The sequence below is a fragment of the Suncus etruscus genome, chromosome 9, assembly GCF_024139225.1.
Source record: "Suncus etruscus isolate mSunEtr1 chromosome 9, mSunEtr1.pri.cur, whole genome shotgun sequence".
Taxonomy (NCBI): Eukaryota; Metazoa; Chordata; class Mammalia; order Eulipotyphla; family Soricidae; genus Suncus; species Suncus etruscus.
Genome location: NC_064856.1, coordinates 55,801,480 through 55,827,314, shown reverse-complemented (window position 1 = coordinate 55,827,314; position 25,835 = coordinate 55,801,480). Strand labels below are relative to the sequence as shown.

General features: G+C 49.8%; 1 protein-coding gene across 1 annotated transcript in view; it reads left to right on the top strand.

Moving 5' to 3' along the window:
- DCHS1 (dachsous cadherin-related 1) overlaps nt 1-25,758 on the top strand; it is a 40,940-nt gene extending 15,182 nt beyond the window's left edge. The window contains exons 2-21 of the mRNA XM_049780495.1: nt 1,581-3,475; nt 12,223-12,411; nt 12,509-12,740; nt 12,876-13,112; nt 13,630-14,646; nt 14,863-15,056; nt 15,258-15,354; nt 15,456-15,613; nt 15,814-16,678; nt 16,955-17,194; nt 17,281-17,406; nt 17,943-18,152; nt 19,595-20,473; nt 20,577-20,690; nt 20,829-21,040; nt 21,128-21,282; nt 21,452-21,582; nt 21,663-21,946; nt 22,247-22,385; nt 22,700-25,758. Of these exons, the coding sequence (XP_049636452.1) occupies nt 1,691-3,475; nt 12,223-12,411; nt 12,509-12,740; nt 12,876-13,112; nt 13,630-14,646; nt 14,863-15,056; nt 15,258-15,354; nt 15,456-15,613; nt 15,814-16,678; nt 16,955-17,194; nt 17,281-17,406; nt 17,943-18,152; nt 19,595-20,473; nt 20,577-20,690; nt 20,829-21,040; nt 21,128-21,282; nt 21,452-21,582; nt 21,663-21,946; nt 22,247-22,385; nt 22,700-25,311 (9,876 nt within the window). The 5' untranslated portion in view covers nt 1,581-1,690 and the 3' untranslated portion in view covers nt 25,312-25,758. The remainder of the gene's footprint in view (nt 1-1,580; nt 3,476-12,222; nt 12,412-12,508; nt 12,741-12,875; nt 13,113-13,629; nt 14,647-14,862; nt 15,057-15,257; nt 15,355-15,455; nt 15,614-15,813; nt 16,679-16,954; nt 17,195-17,280; nt 17,407-17,942; nt 18,153-19,594; nt 20,474-20,576; nt 20,691-20,828; nt 21,041-21,127; nt 21,283-21,451; nt 21,583-21,662; nt 21,947-22,246; nt 22,386-22,699) is intronic.
- Nucleotides 25,759-25,835: the final 77 nt, after the last annotated feature.

Below are 25,835 nucleotides of genomic sequence, written 5' to 3'. Positions count from 1 at the left end.
TGGCTCTGTGCTCAAGAATTATTCCTGGCAGTGCTTGGGAGGTGGGCATATGGAATACTGAGGAGTGAACCTAGGCTAGCAGTGTGCAAGGCAAATGCCCTACCTGCTCTGGCACCAGTAAAGATACCCTTTATCTGCTGATAGCTCTGGCCAGAATTTTACCCATCATCCATTGACTCCTTCCACTCCTTGATCCTACCATGAAGCAGTCATCAAGCCCTCCCCAGTCTGTCTCCTGAGACCTCCTCAGAGCTCTCCACTTATTGCCATTTTTATTATTAACAGTCATACAAGTCCTATCAGAACAGTGTCATCATCTAGACTCCTGTGTGTGTGGTAAGGACTGTCCTAAGATTACACTCTTATTTTCACACCTCTTGTTTTCCAAAAAGGTACACCAATTATCTTCACAAAATGTTCAATCATATTGTGCCACACCTTAGAAGGCTTCCATCTGGGCTTGGAGAGATAGCACAGCGGCGTTTGCCTTGCAAGCAGCCAATCCAGGACCAAAGGTGGTTGGTTTGAATCCCGGTGTCCCATAAGGTTCCCTGTGCCTGCCAGGAGCTATTTCTGAGCAGACAGCCAAGAGTAACCCCTGAGCACTGCCAGGTGTGACCCAAAAGCCAAAAAAAAAAAAAAAAAAAAAAAAAAAAGAAGGCTTCCATCTGCCCTTCTAAGTCAAAATCTTCAATGTGGCTTATGAGACCTGTCATATCTTATTTCATATCCTTTATTCTTACTACTCTACACTTCATGACCCTACCTTACTTCCAAACACTCAGCCCTTTGTTTTTTTATTCTAGACTCAGTTTTCACACATTCTGTTTACTCTTCCTAATCATTTCAATCCTTTATCTCTTTGTGTGCACACTACACCAAGGGCCAAACTACTCAGTAGATCCTAATGTTTAATATAACCTCCTCAGAGACATCCCCTCTGATTCCCTCTTCTCGGCCCTCACAGTTCTCTGGATTTCTCTTTCATACTCTTCATCAACTTGTGCTTACTGATTCAATTTCTGGTCAGTTCCTGACTGTAAGCCCCAAGCAGCCAGGACCTATTTGCTATTGACTTTTGTAGCTCCAATACCTCCTCATAGCAGCTACAGTCTTTTGTAGAACAAAGAGCAAAGTATAGGCTAGGAGAATATGTAATACATAATACAAATGCCTAACATGAATGCTTGAGCATATTTCAATACTAATGAAAAGCACCAGACAAGAGGAACAGTTGATGATCCAAGTCCCACAGTTATTCACATGAGTATTAGTCCTGGATGAGAAAAAAATGAAAAAGGACTGACCATGTTTTTAAGACTAGAGATGGAAAGAAAGGGAGCCTGAGGGCATTCAGATTTGAACAATAGGAAGCTGAAAAACATTCTGCTGAAAAGGGTGGGATGTGGAGTTGGAATGAACTGGGACCTGCATTCCAGGAGCTTTGCAGCTCAAGTGAGGTATAAGGCAGCGTAGGTTGGGGTAAAAGAATGCCTGATTTGAGGTGTGACCTAGACCTTAGTCTCTATGCACTGTTGATTCCCCTGATCATGACCTTTTCCCCTATTCTTTATTCCTAGGCCAAATTGCTTGAGGGCCCAAGTTGGATCTGATCCAAAGCCTGAGATCAAGCTGGGCACAGAGCCTGGTCTGGAGCTGGAGCCCAAACCACAACTGGACTGCCCCTGCCATGCAGAAGGATACAGGCACTGTGCCTTCCTGCACTGGCATGCAGTTCTCCAGGCCCTTCCCTCTGTTGCCATTGCTGTTGCTGCTCGGTGCCAGTGTGCCTGGTGTCTGGGGTCAGGCTGGAAGTTTGGACCTGCAGATTGATGAGGAACAGCCAGCAGGCACTCTGATCGGGGACATCAGTGCAGGGCTTCCGGCAGGCACGGTAGCACCTCCAATGTACTTCATCTCTGCTCAAGAGGGCAGCGGTGTGGGCACAGACCTGGCCATCGATGAGCACACTGGAGTCGTCCGTACAGCCCGAATCTTAGACCGAGAGCGACGGGATCGCTACCGCTTCACTGCAGTCACTCCTGATGGAGCCACGGTGGAAGTTACTGTGCGAGTGGCTGATATCAATGACCATGCTCCAGCCTTCCCACAGGCTCAGGCTGCCCTCCAGATCCCTGAACATACGGCTCTTGGCACCCGCTACCCACTGGAGCCTGCTCGTGATGCAGACGCTGGCCGCCTAGGAACCCAAGGCTATGCCCTCTCTGGTGATGGGGCTGGAGACACCTTCCGGCTGGAGACACGGCCAGGTCCAGATGGTGCACCAATGCCCGAGCTGGTGATTTCCGGGGAGCTGGACCGAGAGAACCGCTCACACTACATGCTGCAACTGGAGGCTTATGATGGTGGCTCACCCCCTCGCAGAGCCCAGGCTCTGCTGGATGTGACACTGCTGGACATCAATGATCACGCCCCTGCTTTCAATCAGAGCCGCTATCACGCTGAGGTGTCTGAGAGCCTGGCTCCTGGAAGTGCTGTTTTGCAAGTATATGCATCTGACGCTGATGCTGGTGCCAATGGGGATGTAACTTATGAGATCAACCGGAGGCAGAGCGACGGGGATGGGCCCTTCTCCATTGATGCACACACAGGACTGCTGCGGCTGGAGCGACCACTAGACTTTGAGCAACGGCGGGTCCATGAGTTGGTGGTGCAGGCCTGGGATGGTGGGGCTCACCCAGAGCTGGGCTCAGCCTTTGTGACTGTACATGTACGAGATGCCAACGACAACCAGCCTTCCATGACAGTCATCTTCCTGAGTTCTGATGGCTCCCCACGAGTGTCTGAAGCTGCCCCACCAGGCCAGCTTGTTGCTCGTATCTCAGTGTCAGACCCAGATGATGGCGACTTTGCCCATGTCAATGTGTCTCTGGAGGGTGGAGAGGGCCACTTTGCCCTAAGCACCCAGGACAGTGTCATCTACCTGGTGTGTGTGGCTCGGCGACTGGATCGGGAGGAACGTGACGCCTATAACTTGCGGGTTACTGCCACAGATTCAGGCTCACCCCCGCTGCGGGCCGAGGCCACCTTTGTGCTTCATGTCACTGATGTCAATGATAATGTACCTGTCTTTGACCGTCAGCTCTACAGACCTGAGCCCCTGCCTGAGGTGGCACTGCCTGGCAGCTTTGTGGTGCGAGTGAAGGCCCGAGATCCTGACCAAGGAGCCAATGGGCAGGTCACTTATAGCCTGGCTCCAGGCACCCACACCCACTGGTTCTCCATTGACCCCACCTCGGGCATCATCACCACAGCTACCTTGTTGGACTACGAGTTGGAACCTCAACCACAGCTAATTGTGGTAGCCACAGATGGGGGCTTGCCTCCTCTCACCTCTTCTGCCACAGTCAGTGTAGCCCTGCAAGATGTGAATGATAATGAGCCCCAGTTCCAGAGGACTTTCTATAACGCCTCCCTGCTGGAAGGCACCCAGCCTGGAACCTGCTTCCTGCAGGTGAGTAAGTCCTCACACTCACTAAGTAGCAGGATTCTACTGTGGGCAGGAGTGGGTCTTTTCCTCAGGGAAAGAATCAATCCTGCAGGTGCCTCTGTTGATACTTTATGCCAGATGGTTCAAGTTAGTTCTGTGCAGGGGTGTAGATTAGTGAGAGGATGAAAAGCTGGATACTAGATTTGCTCTTCACGCCATATTTCCCTTCAATATGTATCTCTCTTGCTTATCTTGATTTTTGTTTTTGTTTTTATTTTTTGGGTCACACCCGGCAGTGCTCAGGGGCTACTCCTGGCTCTATGCTCAGAAATCACACACACACACACACACACACACACACACACACACACACACACACACACACACACCCACCCGGCAGGCTCAGGTAAAGATATGGGATGCTGGGATTCAAACCACTGCCCTTCTGCATGCAAGACAAATGTCCCACCGCTGTGCTATCTCTTCGGCCCTCTCTTGCTAATCTTGATGTTTCTTTGCTTATTACACTTTGAAGAAGCTTTTTCTCCCCTTCTTCATGAAGAAGCTTTTGTTTTCTCTTGGATACATGCTTCTCCAAAAGAAAGAAAGAAAACAGAGAAAAGGGAGGAAAGAAAGAAAAGAGAAGGAAGGAAGAGCTTAGTTAATTTTGGCAGTTGAGGAATAGAATAGCTGTGGTGTCCAAAAATGAGTCTGTAAAGTAGCATGCATGTAGAGATACTACATGTAACCCAGGAGGTTCCTGTTCTTCAAAGGAGACACCAGCATTTTCAAAGTTCTGGGGCTGGGTTTTATTGGAAGAAACCTCATCTTGTCCTAGGACCTGAATCTTTATGGGACACTTGGGTTGCAACATAGAATAAGAGATAAGAAATGTCTGGTATGGGACCAGAGTGATTGTACAGCAAGTAGGGCATTTGTGTTGGGCATATCTGACCTGAGTTTGATCTCTGGCAACCCATGGTTCCCCAAGCACCGCCAGGAATAATCTCTGAGAGCAGAGCCAGGAATAACCCCTGAGCATCATCAGCGGTGTTCCCAAAACAAAAATAACTACAACAAAAATGGCCAGTGAGAAGTCGGAGCCGTAGCACAGACGGGAGGGCATTTACCTTGCTGTGGCCAACCCAGGTTTGATCTCCAACATCCCCTGAGTTTGCCAGGAGTGATATTTTTTCCTTTTCTCTTAATTCAACTTAACTATTTTTATTTAAACAACCATGGTTACAAGGTTGTCCATACTACTTTTTTTTTTTAACAGATTAAGTTGTTCGTGGCTAAGTTACAGTCATAGGACATACCTTCACTAGTGTGCATTTCCCGTCACCAGTATCAACCATCTTCCTCTCACCCTCCCTGATACTGATACCCTCTCTCCCCTCCTCCCCCACCTGCTTCTGGGTCAGGCATTTTACTTTATTCTTTCTCTCTCTCTCCCTCTCTTTCTCTCTCTCCCTTCCTCTTACCCTCCCTCCCCTCTCCCTCCTGCCTTGCTTTTTCTTTTCTTTTTTGATACTGTGGTTTTCATTACTGTTTATGAAGGGGTGTCATGCATGTCCCTTTCATAGTAGACCTTTTTCTACTCTAACAGCTCTCTCTTCTCTTTGTGGCAAGCTTCCTTCCTACCATCAACTGGTCCTCCTAATCCTTGTCTCTATTGTCTCAGGGTAACATCCCAACACTGTCTTTTATTTTCCTCATATCCCTCAGATGAGTAAGATTGTTCTGTCTATCCCTCTCCTTCTGACTCATTTTATTCAGCATAATAATCCCCATATCCATCCATGTATAAGCAAATTTCATTACCTCATTTTTCCTAACAGCTACATAGTATTCCTTTGTGTAGATGTACCGCTGTTTCTTTAGCTACTCATCTGTTGTCAGCACTGGGCTGCTTCCAGATTCTCTTCCAGGAGAGCTTTCTGAGCACAGATCCAAGAGTAACTTCTGAGCACTGCTGGGTGTGCCCCCACCCTCAAAAAATAGTCAATGAGATTCCACTGCCCAAAGTATGAAGGCCTCAAAAACAAAGAGGTGGGAGCCCTAAGCAGGTTCAGGCCATAACTTTTCTGCATGTTAACCTGGAGAAAATGGAGGAAGCCTGAAACTAGAGAGGCAGTATGAAGATAGCTTGCAAAGATGGTTTTACATTGGACTTCAAAGATAGAATTTTACTTGGATCAGTGTTGGAAAAGTGTGGGGTAGAGTGTGGATAGGGGAAGGTATATTCAGATGGTTTTGATTTTATTTCGTTAGAGATTTTACATTTGTAGAGCAGTTTTAAATTCAAAGCAAAATTGAGTGGAAGTTACAGAGACATCTCATATATCCTCTGTCCCCAATCACAGACTCTCATTTTCAACATCCCCCATCAAAGTTCTTTGTTTACATTGACACAGTTATCACCCCGAATTCACAGTTTATTTAGAGCTCACTCCTGGTTTTGTACAGTCTGTGAGGTTGAACAACTGTATAATGAGTTACACAATGTTTATGTGTAATGGACTAATGACATACATTGTAGTATTATATATATATATATATATATATATATATATATATGTATTATTTCACTGCCCCAAAAGTCCTCTATACACCTCCTCCCTTCCTCACTACAGATTGATTTAAAAAAATATTTAAAATTAATAAACAACAGCAAAATAAAAATAAATTAAAAAACAAAAACACTTGGGGGCTGGAGAGATAGCATGGAGCTAAGGTGGTTGCTTTGCATGTGGAAAGATGGTTCGAATCCTGGCATCCTATATGGTCCCCCCGAGCCTGCCAGGAGCGATTTCTGAGCGTGGAGCCAGGAGTAGCCCCTGAGCACTGCTGGGTGTGACCCAAAAAGACAAAAAACAAAACAAAACAAAAGAAAAACCAAAAACACTAAATTGCTTTGAGGATGAAGAATGGATTAGATTGACAAATAAGTGGTGCATTTAAAAGTTTATCATAAGCCCAGCACTGAGCTGGGTCCTGGGGATGAAGAAAGAAAAATCGAGTTTCTGTGAAGGTTCTAGGACATACAGGAAGACACATCAGTAGATGTGATGCAGAAAATGCTGTGGAAGTCCAGAGAAAGAGCCTTTGAAGAAACAATGGAATTTTTGCCGCCTGGACAATGAAAAGGTATCAAGACAGGCATTCTAGCCTACAGAAATTGCTGAAGAAAACCATTTTATATTTAGATGACTATATTTCTCAGGTTGGCCTCAACAGTACTCACCAGAAAATTGGGTACAGAACAGACAAGATAATAGACAGGGACCAGATTACAAGCCTTGATTTTATCTTGGGGCTGGAGCAATAACACAGTGGGTAGCAAGCAGCCAATCTGGGTACAATTCCTGGCATCCCACATGGTCCCCTGAGCCTACAGGAATAATTTCTGAGTACAGACCCAAGAGTAATCTCTGAGCATCTCTGGGTGTGCCCCCAAACAAAAACAAAAAAAAACAAAACAAAAAAAGAGGGGGCTGGAGAGATAGCACAGCAGCGTTTGCCTTGCAAGCAGCTGATCTAGGACCTAAGGTGATTGGTTCGAATCCCCACTTCCCATATGGTCCCCCGTGCCTGCCAGGAGCTTTCTGAGCAGATAGCCAGGAGTAACCCCTGAGCACTGCCAGGTGTGGCCCCAAAACAAACAAACAAACAAAAAGAATTCCACTGCTGAGTTTATCTTAAAAGCCATAAGGAGTCAATTAGGAGCTCTCAGCAAATCTGATATCTTTTAGAAAGATTGTTTTAACTGCATCGGGAAGCAGGAGAGGAGACTGAGTCACTAACTCCTTATAGAAGTTTAATGCTTCAAGTCTTTAAGTCTCATAAATCCTCCATATTCCCAAGCATCATTTTAGGGGCTGCCTGTGACATAGACTTCAGGACAATGTCTGAGCCTAGCTGTTCTCTTTCTCATAGCCACATTAGGTAGGTATATATCTGTCTCCTGTATAGTTCACATTGGCTCTTCATGTATTTAGTCTCCCTCTTGGCCCTGGACCAACAGTTTCTGGCTTCTTCCCTCCTCAAAAATGCCTGCGGTTAGAGGGCAGTGCTCTAGGTGATTTCCTGAAGGCTTATTTTGTTTGCTTGTTTGTTTTTAAACCATTAGTAACCAGAAGAAATGGGGTTCAAATGACCATTAAATATTTATAATTATTTTTTAAATTTTTTTTTATTTTTTTATTTTTGGATTTTGGGCCACACCTGGAGGTGCTCAGGGGTTACTCCTGGCTGTCTGCTCAGAAATAGCTTAGCTCCTGGCAGGCACGGGGGACCATATGGGACACCGGGATTCGAAACAACCACCTTTGGTCCTGGATTGGCTGCTTGCAAGGAAAACACCACTGTGCTATCTCTCCAGGCCCTGTTTTTAAAATCTTAATATTTACATTTATTACATATCTGCCAGTACTAGTCACTCTAGCAGTGATGGCTAACCCTTTTGAGCCCGCGTGCCCAAACTGCCGCACACAAATAATTTCCTCAAAAGTGCCAGCACGTCGATTAAGATTGTAGTATCTAAAAACTATTCAGCATGCGCCGCATATCTTAATTGCGGACCTTCCCGCGTACTCACTGCAAGGCCTTCACATGCCACGCGTGCCATAGGTTCACCATTGCGGCTCTAGAGTGATGTAGAATACAGTAATGAATGGATCACTTCCCTGCTTCATGGGGTTTATAAACTGGAGGGCTAAATAATTTGACTGCAGTAAAAAGTTTTCTGTAGTGCATCTGGCTATATTTGAGGTGTAGAGAGGTACAAAACAAGTTTTCCCAAAATGTAGCTGGAACTATGATAGTAGAAGAGGTTTAGGCTCTTGCCTTATACAGATGACCTGGGTTCAATCCCTGGCACCATGTATGATTCCTTCAGCCCCTCAAGAGTGTTACTTCAGCACAGAGCCTAGAGTAAGTCCTGAGCAGTGTTAGATATGGGCCTCCTCCCAAAATAATAAGGTGGTGTGTGAAAGATGAGGTAAGGACTTGAGCCTTTTTCTATAAAGAAAATTGAAGTTTTTTTGAGTACTGGGATAATATGAACATATTTGTTTTCTTGAGAGATGCTTTTAGGGGGTGGAGCATTAATAGAGAGTTTAGGGTGCTTGCCTTGCACACAGATGACCTATTTTGATCCCCAGCACCCCATATGGACCGCTGAGCCCAGGGGATCCCTGAACTCAGAGCCAGGATTAAATGTTGAGCTATAGCCACAAATCAAACAAAGTAATCAAAAACAAACAAGTTAAAATAGATGCTTTTAGGAGTTAGCTAGAAAAATGATTCACACATAGAGATGATTTTTGTCCCCTAGAAAGGATATTTGGGAAATATCTAAAGATACTTGGTTGCTGCAAGTGTGAGATGCTATGGTATCTAGTGAGTAAACATCCAGACTACTAGGTGTGACCCAAAAACAAACAAATAAGTAATGTATATGGAAGCACCACAACGAGAAATTACATGTCCTAAAATGTTAGCTGTGCAGTGGTTGAGAAACCTTGGTATAAAAGATGAATAGGAGGTGGCCAATGGAGGATTATAATAGTTCAGAAGAGAGATCATTTTAGCCTGTTAGAAAAGTTATAATGGTAATACAGAGGACTAGATAAGTAGAAGGGATAACAGGGCTTACTTATTCTCTGGTTGATTGATATGCTGAGAAAGGAAAAGGGAAGAACGAATTTCTGGCTTGAGTAAGTGCATGAATGGAAGAGTCATTAGAGAGGGGTTTGGAATGACCATGAGCTTAGCTTTGGACAGGTTGGATTTAAGGTTCCTGACAACTTCCTGTGGGATATCCAAATGGAGATACTGATCTGGCATCTGGATGTACATGTCTGGAGCTCAGAGGAGGTAGCCCAGGTCAAGGTATAGATGATGGTCAAAACCACGGAAGTGGAAGAGAAGGCCCTGAGAGAGTATGGAGAGTGAGCAGAGGCCAAGAAGAGATTCACAGAAGTATAGTGGGTAAGAAGGGGCGTAGGTGGTGTAAGCAGTGGGAGGAGAAGCTGGGAGACACCTGGGAAGTGATCTGGAAAGGGCGGATGTGGTAGGTTTGTGGTCTGGTAGGAATTTAAAGAGTTCACAGATAAGGTCTTTATTTTCTCTTAAATAGTGCACCTGATGAGTGTGAGGAAACAGAAGTGAGAAGTGTGGCTAATGTCAGCTTTGGGGCAGAGTAGGAGTGGAATTTGAGCTGTGAAGTTAGGGAGAGAGCCTGCTGGAATCTTTGAGCTGGGGCTGCACAGGTCAGGAAATTCACCACTCCTTGGCCATTTCCAGTCAATGATCTCTGCGCCTTTTGGGGTCACTTACTGACAACTTCCCCTGACCACTATTTATTGCCCTCTTCCTGCAGCAAGTCAGAGGGCAAAGGTCTTTAACAGCTTCTGGAGACGGTGCCACAGCTGTGCTGCAGCCCGCCCAGATTGATGCAGGGGGAAGTTTGTCTCCTGGGATATCTGGGCCCATAGCCATAGTAAAGAGTTGCAGCAGGAACCGTTTCCAGGGTTCATCTGGGAGGGGTCTGAGTGTCTCTTGGGAGGGTAAACAGTGGTACAAATCACTCTGTCAAGGGCCTGGGCAACAATCAGAAGTCTTTGGCCAGCCTTCTCTCCGAGCAACATTTTCTGGCTTGGAAAGGGGAAACTCTCCAGCTTCCTTTTACAGTGTATCATGACCTTGAAGTCTCTGTGCACAAAGAGTACTTTGTCACGGGCTGCAGTAGTGGGTACCAGCTAACTAGCCATTGAGAGCCCATTATGCACTCTGTGTATAAAACATAGTGTGAAAGAAATTTCTGTGCAAGGCAGGAGACTCAGAATGTCCATTTACTCAAGGATTAAATAGATATAGAGGACCTACTGTGTGCCTGGCCATATGAGGCAGAGGATCTCTCCAGATGGCGCCTCCTACTGATCTGGCTCAAAAACATTCAGAAACTTCTGAGGGGTGTCCTGCCACTCAGCTTTTCCTGAGCAATCTGGAAGAGAGCCAAGAATTAACCAGGAAAGCCTTTTCCTCCTTTTTAGAGGGGGGAGTTGGAGAGGGAGTCCAAATGATTTAATGACTTTAATACTGTACTATAAACTTACAGTTCTCCCTTTTTTCTGGTGAGGTTGACTTGAGAGGTGAAGGGAAGTTAAAGGCTCATAACCCACACATCCATAAATCAACAGAGCAGATCCCAATGAGTCAGGTGATCAGATCTTATTACCAGTCAGACCCTACTTGAGTGACTCAGTCAAGAGAAGACATGTAAGTTCATTCTATAATTCTGTTAGCAAGTTCTCTACTTAGTATTATTATTATTATAAGACTTGGTGATATATTTTTCTTTTCTTTCTTTCTTTCTTTCTTTCTTTCTTTCTTTCTTTCTTTCTTTCTTTCTTTCTTTCTTTCTTTCTTTCTTTCTTTCTTTCTTTCTTTCTTTCTTCCTTCCTTCCTTCCTTCCTTCCTTCCTTTCTTTCTTTTTTTCTTTCTTCTTTCTTCTTTTTCTTTCTTTCTCTCTCTTTCTTCCTTTATTTCTTTCTCTTTCTTTCTTCTTTCTCCTTCCTTCCTTCCTTCCTTCCTTCCTTCCTTCCTTCCTTCCTTCCTTCCTTCCTTCCTTCCTTCCTTTTCTTTCTTTCTTTTTTCTTGGTTTGTAGTCACACCTGATGATGCTCCTGACTCTGCTCATGTCCTCTTGGGACTCAGGAAACCATATGCGGTGCCAGGGATTGGGTCAGTCTTATACAAGTCAAGTACCTTACCTTATGTCTTGTAGATCCGTCCCTTAGGTGGATCCCTTAGATCATTTTAACTCCTTGTGAACCATCTAAAATTCAGTCATAGCCCCTAGCACTCTTTCTTTGTAAATACAGTTATCCTTATTTGGAAAGATTCTATATTTATGAACTCACCAGCTCTGAAATTTACTTAAAACTTCAACATCCTCATATAACTTGTGTGGTACTCCCAGAGATGTGATGGGTGATGAAAAATTAAGCTAACCAATGATACCAGTCCGTTCTGAGTTTGCACAATTTGCATTCAAACTGTCTATACTGTGAGCTATAGTTTTGTTTTGTTTTGTTTTGTTTTCTTGTAGTCTATTTAGTGCCATGTTTTCCACACTGTTCTTTTTCTTGGTTACATTATTACTTAAAATGGCTTCCAAGGCAGTCAAATATAGTATAAAGGTTAAGAAGCTTGCCTAGCACTGCAGCTGGAGCTGGAGCTGAGAGGCCCTTTTCTAGGGCCTGGCTCAAATTCTAGTACCATATGTGATCCCCAGCACTGCCGGATATGGCCCTTGAACACAGCCAGGAGTGAGTGGCCCCCCAAAAAAGCAATAATAAAATAATTCACCATGTCAAAGAGCTCTCTGGTATTCTTAATTAAGCAGAGCAAGTCTATGGTGGGCCATATGGAGAAATACATGTGTATATTAGATAAGCTTCATTATAGGCACATTATAGTGCTATGATTTCATTGTGAATTAACCACTTATATTAAGTAAGATGTATTAAACAGAAAGGCTTAAAATGAACTTATATATTGAGCAACTAACAAAAATGTTAGCATGGATGGTGAGGTGTAGGCTGTAATGGGGTTCTGGTACATGCCCTATTAGTCCCTACTATGTGCTACAGTCCAGAGATCATCAGAGCAGCTGACCCAGGGCTGCTCCTTTTCATCGCCTCTTAGCTTTGGCTTTTTTTGGTCAAGAGTGTGAAGCATCACTGAACCAAGCTTTCCTCCAGGTGACAGCCACAGATGCAGACAGTGGCACATTTGGCGTCCTATCCTACTCCTTGGGTGCTGGACTCGGAGCCTCAGGGTCTCCCCCATTCCGCATTGATGCTCTCACCGGTGATGTGTGTACAACCCGAACTCTGGATCGAGACCATGGGCCTTCAAGTTTCGACTTCACAGTGACTGCTGTGGATGGAGTGAGTGCACAGACCCTGGCCAGGCTGGGGTTCGGGGGTAGAGAACTCACTATGACTAGGTAAAACTCACCTGACTAATGGTTGCATCTCTTAATAGGGAGGCCTCAAGTCCATTGTGTATGTGAAGGTGTTTGTGTCAGACGAAAATGACAACCCACCTCAGTTTTATCCAAGAGAGTATGCAGCCAGTCTGAGTGTCCAGAGCACACCTGGCACAGCTGTGCTGAAGGTCCGTGCCCGTGACCCTGATCAGGGGCTCCATGGGCAACTCTCCTACCACATCCTGGCTGGCAATAGTCCCCCTCTCTTTGCCTTGGATGAACACTCAGGTAAGGAATCTTCCTTTCCTGGGGCTTACCCTCAGACTCTTTCCCTATCCATATAAATGATGTACTCCTTTTCCCAGAGCCCTTTCAGCTCTATTATGCTTCCTGAGACATCTTTGCTTTTGTGCTTCTTCCCAGGGCTGCTGACAGTAGCCTGGCCTTTAGCCAGACGAGCCAATTCTGTGGTACAGCTGGAGATTGGGGCTCAGGATGGTGGTGGTCTGCAGGCAGAGCCCAGAGCCAGAGTCAACATCAGTATTGTGCCTGGAACTCCCATACCACCTGTATTTGAGCAGCTGCAGTACGTCTTTTCTGTGCTAGAGGATGCAGCACCAGGCACCAGTGTGGGCAAGGTCCAGGCACACAACCCACCAGGTATTGCTGAGCATTTCGCCACTTGATGCCATATCCAAAGGCCTCAGTAAGGTGCTTTAGCTCTATATACAAGTACTAGGCAACAGCATTTCTCAATTTGGAACCCTCAGGATATTCCAAGGGGGACACAACAAAATTAACATAAATGGGGTGCCATGGCATGAGACTAGGAGGCCAGCTGGTAGGACAAGAATGCTATAGAAAGGAAACAAAGTTGAAAGAAAGCCACCATAGAAAAAAGTTCAAGAAACACTACCCTAAAGTGTCAAACACTTTCAGATATGCATATATGAAACACTTCGGTTTCATTCCCAACATCTGGACATGACACTAGCCCTTTGCTCTTTCCCAGGCATGTGGATATCATTCTGCTGCCACCCAGTCATCCTCCCACATTGCTTACCCCTAGTACCTTGAAAGTCTCAGGCCTGAGCATTGATTACTCATTGGGAACAGAAGCTTGGCCCCAACTCAGTAACACCTCTCTTTTTCTTGACCCCTCTCTCTTTCTCTATAGGTCGCTTGGGGCCTGTGACTCTTGCTCTGTCAGATGGGGATCCCCGAGGACTCTTCTCCATAGATGGGGTCTCAGGGCTATTAAAAACACTTCGCCCTCTAGACCGGGAGCTTTTGGGACCAGTATTGGAGCTGGAGGTGCGGGCAGGCAGTGGCATACCCCCAGCTTTTGCAGTAGCCCGTGTACGTGTGCTGCTGGATGATGTAAATGACAATTCCCCTGCCTTCCCAGCACCCGAAGACACGGTGTTGCTGCCACCCAGCACTGCCCCAGGAACCCTCATCTACACACTTAGGGCTCTAGATCCTGACTCAGGCGTTAATAGTCGAGTCACCTTTACACTGCTTGCAGGGGATGTTGGGACTTTCACTGTGGATCCAACTACAGGCCAAATACGACTTATGGGACCTCTAGGTCCCCCAGGCGGACCAGCCTATGAATTGGAAGTGGAGGCTAGAGATGGGGGCTCCCCACCCCGCACCAGCCATTTTCGCTTGAGGGTGGTGGTACAGGATATGGGGACTCGTGGACTGGCTCCCCACTTCAGCAGCCCTACGTACCACATAGATTTGCCTTCAGGCACTACCCCTGGGACTCGGGTCCTGCAAGTACAAGCTCGAGCACCAGATGGGATCCCTGTTATCTACCACCTTGCAGCAGATGGGCTAAGTAGCCCCTTTAGCCTGGAAACACAAAGTGGGTGGCTGTGGGTACGGGCAGCCCTGGACCAGGAACTGTATACTCTGAAGGTAATGGCTGTGTCTGGGTCTAAAGTTGAGCTAGGGCAACAGACAGGGACAGCCACCGTCAGGGTCAGCATCCTCAACCAGAATGACCACAGTCCCCGCTTATCTGAGGAACCCACCTTCCTGACTGTGGCTGAGAACCAGCCACCAGGGACCAGTGTGGGCCGAATATTTGCCACTGACCGAGACCCAGGACCCAATGGACGACTGACCTACAGTCTGCGACATCTCTCTGAAGACAGCAAGGCCTTCCGCATCCACCCTCAGACTGGTGAGCACTGGGACCTATGTTCTGAGACCCTATAGTTTTATCCTCAGATCATTGATCACCCAGACCAGACCCCACCAAAGTCTTATCTTTGAGGATCAGGACTGAGTCTAGAATTGTTCACCCTGACATTTACTCTCATGCTCCCAAACCCAATCTGCAGGCCTCAGGTCAACACCTCTAGCTACCTCACACATAGTCCCTGTCCTACAATCCTAGGTGAGGTGACCACGCTCCAAAGCCTCGATCGTGAGCGGCAGAGCAGCTACCAGCTCCTAGTGCAAGTGCAGGATGGGGGGAGCCCTTCCCGAAGTACCACAGGCACTGTGCACATTGCAGTGCTAGACCTCAACGACCACAGCCCCACCTTCGTGCAGGCCTCAGGGGCTGCTGGCGGTGGTCTTCCGATCCAGGTATGGAAGCATCAGGCCCTTGCTCTGCAGAGTGGCAAATGGTGGTGGTGGTGGTGGGGTGTCTTCCCAGAGACCTGTAAGTGAAGCTAAGTGCACTTTTTGAAGCAAGAGTTGGAAAAAGAGGGACCCTACTTGCACATGGTGAAGGAATTTCAATCCTAAGTTGTTGCAAGAATAGGAGTTGTGTTCTCGCCCCAACAGGTGCCAGATCGGGTACCTCCAGGAACCCTAGTGACAACGCTCCAAGCCAAGGATCCGGATGAGGGGGAGAATGGGACCATTCTCTATTCTCTAACTGGTATGGGGTGGAGAGAAGGGAGGAAGAGGGTGCTGCCATGAAGTTCTGCCCGCCTCAGCTCCTGAACCCCAAGTCCTCACCCTTCCTGTGTCTGCCCTCAGGACCTGGCTCAGAGCTCTTCTCTCTGCACTCTCACTCTGGGGAGCTGTTCACAGCGGCGCCCCTGATCAGAGCAGAGCGGCCCCATTACGTGCTGACGCTGAGCGCTCGCGATCAAGGCACCCCTCCTCGGAGCTCCAGCCTCCAGCTGCTGGTGCAGGTTTGGCCGCCCTTGCCCTTCCTCCCCCGACCCATGCCTCCAATCTGTGCACTTAACATGGGCCACCCTGGGATGGGCTTGAGAAGCAGCATATCTATGGGGTTCTGGCGCCCTCTAGGCAGACTCCTGATTACTTGTCTCAATACCTGGAGGGGCCAACGGTTCTCCCCGATTCTGAGCTCCCACCCTATTCACAACAGGTGCTGCCCTCCATTCGGTCTCCGGAGACTCCGCACGATCCTTCCGAGCCGGACCCGGCGACGCCGGTGCCCGTGGTGCTGACGGTGACCGCCGCCGAAGGGCTGCAACCGGGCTCCCTGCTGGGCTCGGTGGCACCCCCGGAGTCAGCGGCGGCGGGCACCCTCACCTACACGCTGGTGGGTGGCGCGGACCCCGAAGGCACCTTCGCGCTCGACGCGGCCTCGGGCCGCTTGTACTTGGCGCGGCCCCTGGACTTCGAGGCGGGCCCGCCGTGGCGCGCTCTCACGGTTCGCGCCGAGGGGCCGGGAGGCGCGGGCGCACGGCTGCTGCGCGTGCAGGTGCGTGTGCAAGACGAAAACGAACACGCGCCCACCTTCGCCCGCGACCCGCTGGCACTGGCGCTGCCCGAGAACCCAGAGCCCGGCGCTGCGCTCTACACTTTCCGAGCCTCGGACGCCGACGGCCCGGGCCCCAACAGCGACGTGCGCTACCGCCTGCTGCGCCAGGAGCCGCCCGTGCCCGCCCTTCGCCTGGATGCACGCACCGGGGCCCTGAGCGCCCCGCGAGGCCTGGACCGGGAGACCACTCCCGCTCTGCTGCTGCTCGTAGAAGCCACCGACCGGCCCACCAACGCCAGCCGCCGCCGCACGGCGCGCGTGTCTGCGCGCGTCTTTGTCACGGACGAGAATGACAACGCGCCCGTCTTCGCCTCGCCCTCTCGCGTGCGCCTCCCGGAGGACCAGCTGCCTGGGCCCGCGGCGCTGCATGTGGTGGCCCGGGACCCCGACCTGGGGGAGGCTGCGCGCGTGTCCTATCGCCTGGCAGCTGGAGGCGACGGCTACTTTCGATTACACTCCAGTACTGGTGAGAAGCTGCCCCCCCCCCCCGGGGGAGTGGGATGTAAAGGGACTCTTGGTTATTTCTTGCCAATCTGACCTCTTTTTTGGGGGGTGGGGGGTGGGAGATTACACCCGGCAGTGCTCAGGGGTTACTCCTGGCTCTACTTCAGAAATCGCTCCTGGCAGGCTCGGGGGACCCTATGGGATGCCAGGATTCGAATCACCGTCCAGCATGCAAGGCAAACGCTCTACCTCCGTGCTATCTCTCTGGTATGATCTGACCCCTCTCTGCTTCGCCTAGGAGCGCTGTCCGTGGTGCGACCTCTGGACCGTGAACAGAAGGCTGAGCATGTGCTGACGGTGGTGGCCTCCGACCATGGCTCCCCGCCTCGCTCAGCCACACAGCTGCTGACTATCAGTATCGCCGACGTGAATGACGAGGCCCCCACTTTCCAGCAGCAGGAATACAGCGTCCTTTTGCGTGAGAATAGCCCTCCTGGTACTTCTCTCCTCACTCTGCAGGCCACTGACCCTGACCTGGGTAAGACCTTGTGGGTGGGGATGTTTGGGAGGGGAGAGATTTGGACTGGGGCTAGAAAGAGCTCTTTTACACTCAATGTACCTCAGGGCCCAATGGGCATGTGACTTATGGGGGCATCTCTGGAGAAAGCTTTACCCTGGACCCAGACACTGGAGTTCTCACAACTCTTCAGGCCCTGGATCGGGAGGAACAGGAGGAGATCAACTTGACAGGTATGCAGGTGTAAACTGGACTCCTCAAATCTGGTGTTTGGTAAAAACCAGCGTTATAAGGCAGAACCCTCAAGGTACCTTCCAAAAACTTCCGCCTATTACAGTTATCTTCTGTCATATATTTGGAAAGTCAAGAGTTGGCAAAGTGCAAACTGAACTGCCAGATCCCCCCAAACTCAAATGCACAGTGCCACAGCTGTATTGATCTGTAGCTAGTAGTTTTCACAGTGTAGTGCCTTGATATTGAGTACCAGAAAGATCAGTTGATTTGTTCAAGCTGACAGACTGCAGATGGCAGCATTGGAAGTCTTGCCCAATCCTATGCTACCTCATTTCACTTCTTCCCATTATACTACTACTAATACACAGTATCTCTCATGTGCACCAAACATGTGGAGAGACAACACTTGTCTTCTTTGAATCTTTATGTGGGTACATGTGTGTTTGTGGATTGTGGGGGAATATTTGTAAGCATTCAGTGCTTTTCTCCATGAACATGGAACAGACTGAATGTCATTGGTTGTATTTCTTTACAGTGTATGCCCGGGACAGGGGCTCACCCCCATTGTTGACGCATGTCACAGTACGAGTGGCAGTGGAGGATGAGAATGACCATGCCCCAGCCTTTGGGAGCACCCACCTCACCCTAGAGGTACCTGAGGGCCAAGACCCTCAAATTCTTACCAAACTGCGGGCCTCTGACCCAGATGAAGGAGCAAATGGGCAGCTACAGTACCACATCCTGGGTAAGAACCCACCTGGATCCACTAAGCCAGACTTATTTGCCTATTTCTTATTTCCTGTTGGCCTGTGTCAAACTCAGTTAATATGTCTGCTCCTCTTTCCTGAACTTTGTGTTATTCATAGTTTCTCTTTATGCATATATCAGTGTTTCAGGTAAACTGTGTCACCCCCATTTTTTATTTCCCTCTATATTTATTTCTTTTTTTTTTTTTTTTTTTTGGTTTTTGGGTCACACCCGGCAGTGCTCAGGGATTATTCCTGGCTCCAGGCTCAGAAATTGCTCCTGGCAGGCACGGGGGACCATATGGGACGCCAGGATTCGAACCGATGACCTCCTGCATGAAAGGCAAACGCCTTACCTCCATGCTATCTCTCCAGCCCCCCCTCTATATTTATTTCTATCTTCCCATTTACTTTCCTTTTCTTTCACGTTTGGCTTTCTACATCAGAGAAGTTGTCCTCAAACTGTTTGGCCCCAAGAATTCTTAATATTCTTATTTCTTTTTTTTTTTTTTTTTTTTTTTTTTGGTTTTTGGGCCACACCCATTTGACGCTCAGGGGTTACTCCTGGCTATGCGCTCAGAAGTCGCTCCTGGCTTGGGGGACCATATGGGACGCCGGGGGATCGAACCGTGGTCCGTCCTAGGCTAGCGCAGGCAAGGCAGGCACCTTACCTTTAGCGCCACCGCCCGGCCCCAAATTCTTAATTTTTAAGAACACTATAGAAGCTTTTCTTTTTATGATATCACTGTTTAATATAATATCAATGATACTACATAGTTTTTAGAAACACAATATTGTTTTAGTTAATACAATATTAGATTAGGCAAGAATACAATATTGTATTAGATTAGATGAGAATCTAATACTATAAAATAAGCCATATTACAAAATATATTCTTTTCGTATGAACAGTTCATATTTCCCTATTGCTAAGCACAAAGAAATGTTATTGTTTAAAATAAAGTTATTTATTATTGTTTAGTAATCACTATATGATAATGAGGGTGCAAAATAGTATCAGAAATTATTAAAGGTAAGTCAGCAAAAATTGAGTGAATCTCTGAAAATACCTATTTATGTTGTATACTTTCTATACCTAGAATAGTAGGCACATATATACATTATCACACATTCCATCAACCAAGTGCTTATGTTATCACATGTGTTAGGCTAGATAGAACATTTGTGAGATAATGAGGATGCAAAGGGCGTGTGATGGTTTAGTATTGCCACAAAAACAGCTTTAATCTTATTTAAAGACTCTAAAAGGATCTCCAGGGACTCCCAACGGTCCTTCTACCATCTTTACCTTCATTTTGCTTCTCTTATGCCCCCCCTCCTGCTCTGCCACAAAGAACACACACGATTTTTGCTGTTGCCAGTAAGTCACCCACTCCCACAAATATGCATATTTGTTTATGTGTGCATGCCTTCTCTACAGATGGAGATCCATCTGGAGCCTTTGTTCTTGATTCTGCCTCTGGAGAGTTTGGCACCATGAGGCCTTTAGACCGCGAGGTGGAGTCAGCATTCCAGCTGCGAATAGAGGCCCGGGATGGAGGCCAGCCAGCTCTCAGTGCCACTCTGCTTGTGACAGTGACAGTGCTGGATGCCAATGATCATGCCCCAGCTTTCCCTGTGCCTGCCTACGCTGTGGAGGTATCTGAAGATGCACCTGCAGGGACCGTGCTGCTGCAGTTAAAGGCTCATGACCCTGATGCTGGGGCCAATGGTCTTGTAACCTACTATCTGGGTGCAGGTGCTGCAGGTGCCTTCCTGCTGGAACCCAGCTCTGGGGAACTGCGCACGACCACAGCCCTGGACAGAGAGCAGTGTCCCAGCTATGCCTTTTCTGTGAGCGCAGTGGACAATGCGGCTGCTGGGCCTCTGAGCACCACAGTGCCTGTCACCATCACAGTGCGAGATGTCAATGATCATGCCCCTGCTTTCCCCACCAGTCCTTTGCGGCTGCGCCTGCCCCGTCCAGGCCCCAGCCTCAGTACCCCACCTCTGGCTCTGGCTACTCTGCGAGCTGAAGACCGTGATGCTGGTGCCAATGCATCAATCCTCTACCGTCTGGCAGGCACGCCACCACCTGGTACCACTGTGGACTCTTACACTGGTGAAATTCGCTTGGCCCGCTCTCCTGCAGCCCTGGGCCCTCGGGATCGTGTTCTCTTCATTGTGGCCACTGACCTGGGCCGTCCAGCTCGCTCTGCTACTGGCGTGGTCATTGTTGGGCTGCAAGGGGAGTCTGAACGTGGACCCCGCTTTCCTCGGACTAGTAGCGAAGCTGTGCTCCGTGAGAATGCACCCCCAGGTGGGTTCCCAACCGTATCTCAGCTTTGGTTTCTGAATGGGCTGGTGTTCCACACTTCCTCGGACTAGTGCTCACAGTCCAACTAATGCTATCCTCTGTGCAGGCACTCCTATTGTCTCTCCCAAAGCCACCCATGCTGGGGGTTCCAGTGGCCCAATCACCTACAGCATTCTCAGTGGAAACGAGAAAGGAACATTCTCTATCCAGCCTAGTACTGGTAAGGGGTAGGGGTTTGTAAAGGGACAGGCTGTAAGGGGGACAGTCTCTTTGGACTGGAGGATATTTTGGAAGGGAAAGGATTGCTCTTGAGTAAGGGAAGTAGAGGACACTATCAGTGCACTTTAATTTCCACCAGGAGTCATCACAGTTCGCTCCGCAGAGGGATTGGACTTTGAGGCAAGTCCACGGTTGCGACTAGTATTACAGGCAGAAAGTGGAGGCACTTTTGCATTCTCCGTGCTGACACTCACCCTGCAAGATGCCAATGATAATGCTCCCCGCTTCCTGCAGCCCCACTATGTTGCCTTCCTGCCTGAGTCCAGGCCCTTGGAGGGGTCTCTGCTACAGGTATGAGATGTGGTAGGAAAATGGGGGACAAGGGCTGGTCAAATTTGTCTGCCCAGGCTAGTGGCAGCAGCCCTCTCTTCTCACCAGGTGGAGGCAGATGACCTGGATCAAGGTCCCAGTGGACAGATCTCCTATAGTCTGGCTGCATCCCAGCCAGCCCGGGGATTGTTCCACATAGACCCAACTACAGGCACGATTACCACCACAGCCATTCTGGACCGTGAGATCTGGGCTGAAACACGGTGAGGCCAGCTCTATAGATCCCATTTGGGTCCATCCTATTTTCAAGCCCTGCCTTGAATCCCTCCTCCCCTCCATCTATCTTATACACACCAAGTCATGCACACCGTCATGAATCCTCCAAACCCCGCTTAGCCCTGGACCCACCCACTGATAGTACTTTGTGTCTAGGTTAGTATTGATGGCCACAGACAGAGGAAGTCCAGCCCTGGTGGGCTCAGCTACCCTTACAGTGATGGTCATCGATACCAATGACAATCGTCCCACCATCCCCCAGCCCTGGGAGCTCCGAGTATCTGAAGGTAAAAGCTGGGTAAAGTGAGAGATACAAAGGTTGGTAGGTCTGGGATCATTCTTAATACACTTGTCCCCTCTGATGCAGATGCACTCCTTGGCTCAGAGATTGCGCAGGTAACGGGGAATGATGTGGACTCTGGACCAGTGTTGTGGTATGTGCTGAGCCCCTCCGGACCCCAGGATCCCTTCAGTGTAGGCCGCTATGGAGGCCGTGTCTCACTCACAGGCCCTTTGGACTTTGAGCAACATGACCGTTACCACCTGCAGCTATTGGCACATGATGGGCCTCACCAAGGCCATGCCAATCTCACAGTGCTTGTGGAAGATGTCAATGACAATGTACCTGTATTCTCTCAGAGTCTCTACCAGGTACTGAGAACCCCACATCTGAACTTTGGATTGTTCACATTGGAGGGAAGCAGTGAGGCTTGAGGTCTGTGTGGGCTAGATGTCAGACCGATCACAGAGAGCTCTACTAGGGGGAATGTCCTGGAGATGTGTAAAGGGGGATAGAAAGATGGAAATGGGGGAAGGTGGGAAATTCTAATAGTGAATATGAGTTTCAGGCTGGAATGGATGGCAAATAGAGTTTAAGAGTTCAAACTCCAGAACATAGTCTGAGGGGGCCTCCAGGAAATTTGGCCATAATTGCTTATCCTCCCATCTTAGGTGATGCTGGTTGAACACACACCCCCAGGCAGCGCCATTCTCTCTGTCTCTGCCACCGACAAGGACTCAGGGGCCAATGGTCACATCTCCTACCACCTGGCCTCCCCTACTGAGGGCTTCAGTGTTGACCCCAACAACGGTGCGTCCTTCTTGTGCTCTGACCTCCTCTTTTCCGTATTGGGCTCTAGATTCTGACCTACTTTGAACTCTCTTATCTGATCTCTGAACTGGATCTCTGATCAAGGGAAGATCTTTCCTTCTTCTGTCTCCTTTTTATTCCTGTTACCACTGCATGTCTGGAAGCCATTGTCTGAATCCTGGAGACCATTTCCCAGAACCAAACCCTTCCCTAGGGGCCTAAACTTTGAGACCATTTCCATGGCCACAAAGGATCCTTCTTGTGCTCACCCACAGTCTTTGCTGAATGCACGCTTCTCTCCATTCTCTTCTTAGGAACTCTATTCACAACAGTGGGAGCAATGATTTGGGGCCAGGAGGGGCCAGGAGTGGTGGATGTGGTGCTAGAAGCACGAGATCACGGGATGCCAGGCCGGGCATCTCGAGCCACAGTGCACGTGCAGCTACAAGACCAGAACGACCATGCCCCAAGCTTCACATTGCCAAACTACCAGGTGGCTGTGACTGAGGATCTGCCCCCAGGTTCTACCCTGCTCACCCTGGAGGCCACAGATGCTGACGGGAGCCGTACCCATGCAATTGTGGACTACAGCATCATTAGCGGCAACAGGGGCAAAGTCTTCCAACTGGAACCCAGGCTGGCCGAGTCAGGGGAAGATAGTGGACTAGGTCCCCGGGTTCTGGGCTGCCTGGTATTGCTTGAGCCTCTGGATTTTGAAAGCTTGACCCAGTACAACCTAACAGTGGCTGCAGCTGATCGGGGGCAGCCTCCTCGCAGCTCAGCAGTGCCTATCATGATCACCGTATTAGATGTCAATGACAATCCACCCATCTTCTCCCAAGCATCCTACCATGTGATAGTGCCTGAGGACACACCCACTGGAGCTGAGCTGCTGCATGTGGAGGCCTCAGATGCTGACCCAGGCCCTCATGGTCTCATACGTTTTACACTTACCTCAGGTGACCCTCTGGGGCTCTTTGAGCTGGATGAGAGCTCAGGTGCCCTGCGACTGGCCCATTCCTTAGATTGTGAGGTTCAGGCTCGACATCAGCTTGTAGTGCAGGCAGCTGACCCTACAGGGGCACACTTTGCTCTAGTCCCAGTGACAGTTGAGGTTCAGGATGTGAATGATCATGGCCCAACCTTCCCCCTGAGCTTGCTCAGCACCAGCCTGGCAGAGAACCAGCCTCCAGGCACTCTTGTAACCACACTGCATGCAATTGATAGGGATGCTGGTTCTTTTGGGAAGCTTCGTTACAGCCTGCTAGAGGCTGGCCCAGGGCCTGAGGGTCGTGAGGCATTTGCACTGAACAGCTCAACAGGGGAGCTGCGGGCCCGAGTGGCCTTTGACTATGAACACACGGGAAACTTCCAGCTACTGGTAGGTGCTGCTGATGCTGGGAATCTCTCAGCCTCAGTCACTGTGTCAGTGCTGGTGACCGGAGAGGATGAGTATGACCCCATTTTCCTGGCTCCAGCATTTCACTTCCAGGTGCCAGAAGGTGCCCGACGTGGTCACAGCCTGGGTCATGTGCAGGCCACAGATGAAGATGGAGGTGCCGATGGTCTGGTACTCTATTCCCTTGCCACCTCTTCCCCCTATTTTGGAATCAACCAGACTACAGGTGTCCTGTACCTACGGGTAGACAGCCGGGCACCAGGCAGTGGAACAGGTAGCTCGGGGACTGGGAGCCGGACTCGCCGTGAAGCACCACGGGAGTTGAGGTTAGAGGTGATGGCACGGGGGCCTCTCCCTGGCTCCCGGAGTGCCACAGTGCCTGTGACTGTGGACATCACCCACACCGCACTGGGCTTGGCACCTGACCTCAACCTGCTCTTGGTGGGAGCCGTAGCAGCCTCCCTAGGAGTTGTAGTGGTACTTGCACTGGCAGCCCTGGTTCTTGGGCTGGTGAGGGCCCGCAGCCGTAAGGCTGAGGCAGCACCTGGCCCAATGTCACAGGCAGCACCTCTGGCTAGTGGAACTCTGCAAAAGCTGGGCCGAGAGCCACCCAGCCCACCACCCTCAGAACACCTATATCACCAGACTCTCCCCAGCTACGGCGGGCCAGGAGCTGGGGGTCCCTATCCCCGGGGTGGCTCCCTGGACCCTTCACATTCAAGTGGCCGAGGCTCAGCAGAGGCTGCAGAGGATGACGAGATTCGCATGATCAATGAGTTTCCCCGAGTGGCAAGCGTAGCCTCCTCGTTGGCTGCTCGTGGTCCCGACTCGGGCATCCAGCAGGATGCAGATGGACTAAGTGATACATCCTGTGAGCCAGCTGCTCCTGACACCTGGTATAAGGGCCGCAAGGCAGGGCTGTTGCTGCCAGGAGCAGGAGCCACTCTCTACCGAGAAGAGGGGCCCCCAACCACAGCTACCACCTTCCTGGGGGGCTGTGGCCTCAGCCCTGCACCTTCTGGGGACTATGGCTTCCCAGCAGATGGCAAGCCATGCGTGGCAGGTGCACTGACAGCCATTGTGGCTGGAGAGGAGGAGCTTCGTGGCAGCTACAACTGGGACTACCTGCTAAGCTGGTGCCCTCAGTTCCAGCCTCTGGCCAGCGTTTTCACTGAGATTGCCCGTCTCAAGGATGAAGCGCGTCCATGTCCCCCGGCTCCCCGTATTGATCCACCACCCCTCATCACTGCCGTGGCTCACCCAGGAGCTAAATCTGTGCCCCCCAAGCCAGCCAGCACAGCTGTCACTCGGGCCATCTTCCCGCCAGCCTCCCACCGCTCCCCTATCAGCCATGAAGGGTCCCTGTCCTCAGCAGCCATGTCCCCCAGCTTCTCCCCATCACTGTCTCCGCTGGCTGCTCGTTCTCCTGTTGTCTCACCATTTGGGGTAGCCCAGGGCCCCACAGCCTCAGCACTCAGCACAGAGTCTGGCCTGGAGCCCCCTGACGACACAGAGCTACACATCTAGCTGTGGCCCAGGCTGGGCCCTGACCTGGGATGTGCACAGCGTCCCCAATGCAGGCCCCATCTGAGCCTGTCCCGGGCAGCTTCGGACCATGATTGACCATGGGGGAGGCCGGTGCCCCGTCCCTCCATTAGGGGCAGGTCCCACAGCTCACCCTGGCCCCTCCAGAGCACCAGCACTACAGTCCTCAATCAGGCACTGCCCTGTGGCCAGGTTCAGTGTGGTGAGAAATATGGAGGCAGCAGCCCTGGGTCCTCCTCAGTAAGGGCTTCTTGCCCTGCACCAGCACCCTGAGATGGAGCTGAAACTTTATTTATTGGGGGTAGGGGGTTGGGGAAAGTCCTCCAGCCTGTTGGCGCCCAGCTCCCTTGGGTTCCACTGATACCCCTGCCCTTGTCCAGAACCAAGTGCCAATTCTCACTCTGGAGCCTTAATAAACTGCAGTTTGTATCTAGCGTCCAGCTTTGTTTTATGGGGGGGGGGGGTGGGCTTAGGGATGGGGGAATAATTGGGAGGAACCTGGCATG